The sequence below is a fragment of the Panthera uncia genome, chromosome B1 (assembly GCF_023721935.1).
Source record: "Panthera uncia isolate 11264 chromosome B1, Puncia_PCG_1.0, whole genome shotgun sequence".
In the NCBI taxonomy this organism is placed as follows: Eukaryota; Metazoa; Chordata; class Mammalia; order Carnivora; family Felidae; genus Panthera; species Panthera uncia.
The window spans coordinates 5,611,783-5,619,214 of record NC_064811.1 but is presented as its reverse complement, the minus strand read 5'-3'; the positions used below and the strand labels follow the sequence as shown (position 1 = coordinate 5,619,214).

Below are 7,432 nucleotides of genomic sequence, written 5' to 3'. Positions count from 1 at the left end.
CCTCCGGCTGGCGCGCGCGGCTGCAGCCTGGGCTGGGCGCTCGCAGCGCGTCCCGCGGCCGGTTCCGCGCTCCCCGCTCCGGCTCCCCGCTCGGCGCCCCGCGCTCCCCGCCGCCCGCTCCCCGCGGCCGGGCATGTAGCAGCGGCCGGCGCCGCGGCGGAATATGGGCGGGAACCACTCCCACAAGCCCCCCGTGTTCGACGAGAATGAGGAAGGTAAGAGGCGAGGGGCGCATCCCTCGGTGCCCCTTCGCGGCGCGGGGTTTTGGGGGGGGGGTGTGTGCTCGTCCCGGGGGCCGCTGCCTCCCCCTCCTCCCCTCCCCCCTCCCCCGGGGCCCGCGCGGACGGGGTGTGCAGCCGGGCTTGGGGAGCCGAAGGAGGAGCTGGACGCGGGTCCCGGGGGTGCTCGGCTCCAGCTTCCCAAGCCCAGGTCTCCATCAGAGCCTGAGGCAGAAGGAGGCGGCCTGGGTGTGTGTGTGTGTCCACGACGCGTTTGGTCCCTGCGCGGGCAGGTTCCACGCTGCTTCCCTCCCTCGCCCAGGACAGCCTAGGGAAACTTTTCTTGCTTAAACTCCGTGGTTCCAAAGAAGGCGTCTCGCTCGCGGCAGCCTCCCTGGCGGGGTTGGGGGGGGGGGGGCGCTGGTAGAGGTTGTCCAGTCTCATCTCAACTCCAGGGCTGGGCTTCCTTATGGCGCGGGGCCGGAGGGCTCCGGATGGGAGCCGGCAGAACGCCTGTTTCCAGTGCTGTGTGGCCGTGGGCAAGTTGCTTAACCTCTCTGAAACCTTTGTTGCCTCACCTGTGAGATGAGAGTGATGTTACCACCTCCCACCGTAGGATAGAGGATCGTTTGAAGCTCAGCCAGTGGTCATCCGTGTGCAAAGTGCCTTAGAAATATAATCAGCACAGTAGGGTTGGTGAGCTGTTAACTCTGCCTTTAAAACCCTGTGATGGTTTTCTCCAGGCTTGTCCGTGCCCCAGAAAAGAGCTAGGATGTACAGAGCACATACTATGTGCCAGGCACTGCCCTAGGCTTTTCTGTGGGTTCTCACAGTTTTCACAGCAACCGTATGAGGTAGGTACTTTTGTTGTTCCATTTTGCTCTTGTAGAAAGGGATGTGGTCTGGTTCCTAAGGAGCGGAGCTGGCTTGGGGGGTGGATAGTCTGCCCTGGAGACAAGTGGATCTCATCGACACCCAGGCATAGGCTTGTGTGCACAGATCGTGGTTTCTAGAATGGCCAAGGCTATGTGGGTGGTAGTCACATGCTGGTCCAGATAGCCCCTCTCAAAAGGATACGTGAAGACAGTTAACATGAGTTAAGGGGGTCAGGCCTATTTGGTCCTTTTCTGAAGGAATTCCTCGTCTAGTGGCACTGAATGATCCATGACCATCTGTGGTGATAAGGGCAGGGAGTGGGGCTGGTGTAGGCACTTGGGCACCCAAGGACACCTGAGGCCTTCCCGGTTCTGTAGTCTGGGGCACAGGCAGGCCAGGCGTGGACAGAGGAGAGGTAGGCAGGGAGGTGGCGGAGGCCCTTGGGTGTCCCGGGAAGAGTCTGGACACCATGCAGCTGAACCCACGCCCCGGCCAAGTTCACACTGACCCTGAACTTCTCCATGGAAGTCAAAGCATTCTTGACACTGAAAGTGATTTTGACACTGTAGGAGTACTGTGCTGTGGGGCAGCCTGCTTGGGGTGGCTGTGGGACAGGCCTGTCCCCTTTTTGGAGCACTTTTGTCCTTCGAGATTATATTCGGGGCTGCTCGCATCTGGGAAGATATATACTCATTGAGAGGTGGAGAGCATGACTGGCGTCAGAAACCTTCTATTTGCAACAAGTCAAAGCTCTCCCATCTGTTTTGGTGAAGGGATCTATATTCGTCTGCCCAGGCTGCCATCACAAAATACCACCGATGCTTAAACAACAGAATTTGTTGGTGCTGGTGGCTTCGGTAACAGAAATTTGTTTTCTCGCTGTCCTAGAGGCCGAAAGTCCAAGATCAAGGTGCTGTCAGGGTTGGTTTCTGGTGAGAGCTCTCCCTGGCTTGCAGATAGATGGCTACCTTCTCCCTGTGGCCTCGCATGGCCTTTCCTCCGTGTGCTTGAGGAGCTAGAGAGAGATCTCTGGTGTCTCCTTCTCTTCTTTTAAGAATGGCAGTCCTATCAGATCAGGGCTCCGCCTTTATGACCTCACTTAACCTCAGTTATCTCCTTAAAGGTCCTGTTTCCAAAGGTAGTCACACTCGGAGGTTAGAACTTGAACATGAAGTTTGGAAAGGACAACAAATGAGCCTGTACCAGGAGCCTTTTATGAAAGCCATGAACTTCCTACATAGAAGAAAGCGCAAACTTAACACATCAGCTCCAATTATAGGGGTTCGTGGTTCTGGCCTGGATCAAAGCTTGTACTTTAAGTAAGGCTGTACTTTAGGGTTCTTAGCATGTTTCTGTCTTTTTTTTTGTTGACGTCTGTGTCTGTCCTTTATCCCAGAAAATGTGCTGTATACTATTGATTGGCAAAATAGTTCTATCTGGTGTAACCAACCTTTTGATTTTCCTGCTGTTGTCATTCCTCGTTCCAAAAGCAGATTGGGCCCAAGGTCGACTGCCTGTTTCAGGGCTTGTTGAAATACAAGGTTAGGACTCTCCTCGTTTTGCCAGCTTCCAGCCCAGTGAAACATTAACTTGTTTGATTTTGCCAATGTATGCCTCAATTATTTTCCTGTGCAAATAAAGCACTGTATTTGCCACCGTTTGAGTCAATTATCCTGGAGGCATTTACTGACCATCTTTTCTGCACCCACCCCTATGATGGGCACCAGGAATATGAAGAAAATGAAGGCAAAATCCTAACCCTCTGGGAGCTTCTAGGGCAAATAAATGGCCAGGACGATGCAGGGAGCTCAGAGAGCTATGGTATCTTAGAAGAGAGTCTTTAACCCTGGGGCAAAGGGGAGAGGCAAAGAAGACTTTCTTCTGTTGAGTCTTGTGAAAATGGTAGGTGTTACCAGTAAGGGTGGGTTGGTGGAGCAGGGAAGGGTATGTTAGAAGGCTGGAACAGGATGTGCTAAGGCAGAAGGTGAAGAGTAAGCATGGCTCAATGGGGAGGTTGTGGGGCGTGGCTAGTACTCCTGCGGTGTGGCCTGGGAGGCTGGGAGGCACAGGAGACATGAACCCCGAGTGCTGGACCAGCTTTAAAGGGCCAAGTGGCCATCGGCTCGGGCTTGATCATTTAGGCATCTGGAGTCACTGAAGAATTTTAAGCAGGGAGCGACGTGGTTCAGTGAATGAACACGCTGTCCCAAACCAGAGCTGGTGGGTGGTTGACGACAGTAACACCTACCCAGGCGAAGCAAGTCCGGTTTGTAAGTAATTTAATGCTACCCCCTGGCTGAAGCTTTGCCATTGCATAATTGTCCCACGGCTCGCTACATTCTGATGGCAAAAGTTTAACTCGCGTCTAGGTAATATTAACTACTGTGACTTACTAATGCCTTGCACGGACTACTTTTCGTACCGAATTGAGAATCCTCACCAACTCGGCCCGGGAGGTCTCAGAATCTGCATTTTACTAGAGAGGTAAGTGAGGACCTCAGGAAAATCCCCTGGCCTGTGTGTGTGGGGGGGAGCTGGGACTCACACCCAGGTCTATTTACTTCTAGAGTCTGGCACCCGACCGCGTTCCCTGTGCTGCCTGGAGGTCCAGGGGAAACTTCGCTCTCCCAGATACATACGGCCACGCGGAATGAGTCCAGCACTCAGATCAGGCTTTGCGACGGGGCTTTTTGTACAGACGTTGATAGGAAGATAGTAGCAGTGTATTCTGACGGTACTTGCTTGTTTACAGTAATCATCTCACGTATGGTCTTTGCAAAAAGCATTTGTTGGGCAGTTACGTCACAATACAAATTCTGGGAATGGAAACAAAATCCTCCCCCGTTCCAAATTTATATAAAAATTGCATTGCAGTTGTTTTTCCCCCCTCGCTATCCTTATCCACATCTAGACGTTTTTGTATAGGAGTGTATCTGCCGCAGAGACCAGGATTTCTGCTTTTTCTCCTAGCCTTGTGTTTAAAGAAGCTTAAATCGCAACAGTGTCTTCAAATCGATATTTTAATGGGCTGTGATATCCCACCAAATGGAACTATTATAATTTACTTAAGTATTTTCTTTTTGTTAGACAGTGAGGCTACTTTCATTTTTCCATCTTTATAACCTAGTTCTTGAACATTTTGCACATTTTTTCCTTCTTTTAAACGAATTTCTTAAAATAAAGCATAAGGGGAGAGATTATGGGATCAAAGGGACTGAATACTTTTTGGAACTCCAGAAACGTCAATTATGTTTCCGAAGGGTTTTTATCAACGTGCTATAAATTTATGGCCAGCATTCACATTTGCGGGGTATCGATTTAGCAACCTCATAGCCAGCTCTGGGCATTCTCATTTTAGAATGTCATAAATTAGAAGGTCATTTAAGAATAAGCGTTACTTCGGGGCACCTGGGTGGCCCAGTCGGTTAAATGTCCGACTTCAGCTCAGGTCATGATCTCGCGGTCCGTGGGTTCAAGCCCCGCGTCGGACTCTGTGCTGACGGCTCAGAGCCTGAACCCTGCTTCGGATTCTGTGTCTCCCTCTGTCTCTGCCCCTCCCCCACTCACACTCTCTCAAAAATGAATCAGTGTAAAAAAAACAATTAGAAATAATAAGTGTTATTTCTATATTATTGGGTCAGGTAATTTCACATGCAGCTTAGAACGTGAACACATCTTGGTCTAACTAAATACACAGCAAAAGTTGCTCTTTCTTCTGGAAATATTCAGACACGTAAGGCAATTAAATAATCACCCCCTAGAGTTACAGTCATGCTTTAGCTGGAGACACTCTTTTGAACCTGGGGTGTCTCAGTCATGTGTGATTCATCAAGTATCTGATGTCTGTGCTGCGGGGCTCACTCGTGAATTTGCCTCAACTTTCTTAGTACTTTAGGCCAACTCCTTCATGTTACAGCTTGGTTTCCATACTTGGAACAGCGGTGGCTTGGGTATGAAGTGGAAACCAAAAAGATTCCGAGAAAGTTCAGCATTGCATGCAATGAACTTTGCTCTTCTAATTAGAGTCTCTATAGAGGTGGAGGCTAGACAGATGCCATGTGAGGGATGTGGGTTTAGGGGCTCCGTGTTCATACCTGTAGCCGGCAGGTGCATATTTAATGCAGGAGTCTAGGATGTAAACCTTAGACTTGAAGGTTTTTAAGATCTGGACCTCACTTGAAAATGTGTTTTGATTTGTCTTCTACATGGGGGATTAAGAAAATAGCCATGAACCCGTATGAGGTGGTTTAGTAGAAATGAACATAGAAACTCTTAGAGACAGCTCCAGAGAACCTGGAGCCTGCTTAACACAACACTCATAGAAAATAGATGAATTTGGGGCGCCTGGGTGGCGCAGTCGGTTAAGCGTCCGACTTCAGCCAGGTCACGATCTCGCGGTCCGTGAGTTCGAGCCCCGCGTCGGGCTCTGGGCTGATGGCTCGGAGCCTGGAGCCTGTTTCCGATTCTGTGTCTCCCTCTCTCTCTCTGCCCCTCCCCCGTTCATGCTCTGTCTCTCTCTGTCCCAAAAATAAATAAAAAACGTTGAAAAAAAAAATTAAAAAAAAAAAAGAAAATAGGTATGAATTTTATAAGCTTAAAACAGGTGTCAGTCATCTCGATAAAGTCAGACGTATGTATGCCAACTATCGTATTTCATTGCTTCTAAGGCATTCGTTTTTCCACGTTTTCAGTCTCTGAAATTGGGGGTGCAGTTTGGCTAACGTGGTATTTGTGATGGAGCGCCTACATTTTTTTTTTTAACTTTTATTTATTTTTGAGAGAGAAAAACAGTACGAGTGGGGGAAGGGCAGAGAGAGGGAGACACAGAATCCGAAGCAGGCTCCAGGTTCTCTGGAGCTGTCAGCCCAGAGCCCAGTGCGGGGCTTGAACCTACGAACTGTGGGATCATGACCTGAGCCAAAGCTGGACGCTTAACCGACTGAGCCAGCCAGGTGCCCCTGTGATGTGGCTTTCTTATGTGCATGGGGTCATAGCTGTTCACACTAGTGTGGTACATAATAGGGCTAACCGAGCTTTTTCAAGTGACTAGAAAGATTCACATCGTAGATGAATTGGCCGCATTTCCTTCTTGGTGGCACATAAAACCATGTGTACGTTGAACGTGGATGGCACCTGAGATCGGGTGGAATGTGGCACGGTAGACGAGCCTCCTTCCGTAGTAAATGACAGAAAACCAACACGAGGTCCTTTGAAGGGAATGGATCGGCTCTGGTCACTTGTCACCACCTCCATCACTATCATCTGGTCCAAGCCTTGGGCTGGGCCATTACAAGAGCCTCCCTCACTGGTCTCCTTGCTTTCGCTCCTGCCCCCCTGAACATCACCTCAGTGCGGCACCAGAGTGATCCCGTAAAAGTGGGCGTGGGGCACGTCGGACCCTGCTCAGCCCCCTCTCCTTCTGCCGCAGCAGCAAGTAGACGCAGAAGGTCTTACAGGTGCCCATCAGGCCCGGCCTCTCTGACCCCATCTCCCTCCTTTCTCCAGCCCACTTGCCTCCCTGCCGCCCCTCGGACGCACGGGCGCCCTCCTGTCTCTATTCTGTCTTCACACAAATGTCACCTCCCAGTAAGGCTGTCACTGACCACCCTGCTTACGATGGCACTCCCAACCCACCCTCCTGGCCTTGCCTTGCTTCACGGCAATTTGTCATCATCTGCCGTACGGTTTATTTTACTTCCTTCCTTAGGTATAGTCTGTCTTCCTCCGCGCGGTCACAAGCCCCCTGAAGGTAGGGACGTGATGGGATTTATTCACTGCTGTGTGCCCAAGACCTAAAAGAGCATCTGATACACAGCAGGTGCTCAATACATTCTCGAAGGGTGGATGAATGAAGGTGTGCATCTCATGGCGGAACCAGGTTCTCAGCTGATGTCATCAGGGCTGTGGCTCCTTGGATTCTCTGCTCTCTTCTGCATGGCTTTGGGCCGGCTCTGTCGTCATGGGGGCCCTACCACCTCTGGGCTCGGAGCCTCACGGAAGAGGGAGCATCTCTTTTCATAGCTGTTGCAGAACAAAATCCCAGGGTTCGTTCTGACCTGTTGTGGTTAAGTCCTGAGCATTCTGGAACGAATCACTGTGACCGGGGAGAATAAGGCTCCATGTGGCCAGACTGGGTTGCTTGTCCGACCTCAGGACAAGCGTTGTAGCACTTGGGGCATCTGGGTTATGAAAGTACGTGAAGGATTTTCCCAAGCATTGCCGGCTGTCAGCAGCAGCAGAAGGGCAGCTGGACGAGGGGCAGGCAGGTGAAATGGCCAGAAGCACCTGTTATTAGCGTGGTCTTTGAAACAGGTGTGGGACCCTCTGGCTCATCTCAT

General features: G+C 50.9%; 1 protein-coding gene across 1 annotated transcript in view; it reads left to right on the top strand.

The window, feature by feature from the left end:
• Positions 1-87: 87 nt before the first annotated feature.
• Positions 88-7,432, top strand: part of STK32B (serine/threonine kinase 32B) — a 399,201-nt gene continuing 391,856 nt past the window's right edge. Inside the window, exon 1 of the mRNA XM_049630288.1 lies at positions 88-215. Within this exon, the coding sequence (XP_049486245.1) occupies positions 164-215 (52 nt within the window). The 5' untranslated portion in view covers positions 88-163. The remainder of the gene's footprint in view (positions 216-7,432) is intronic.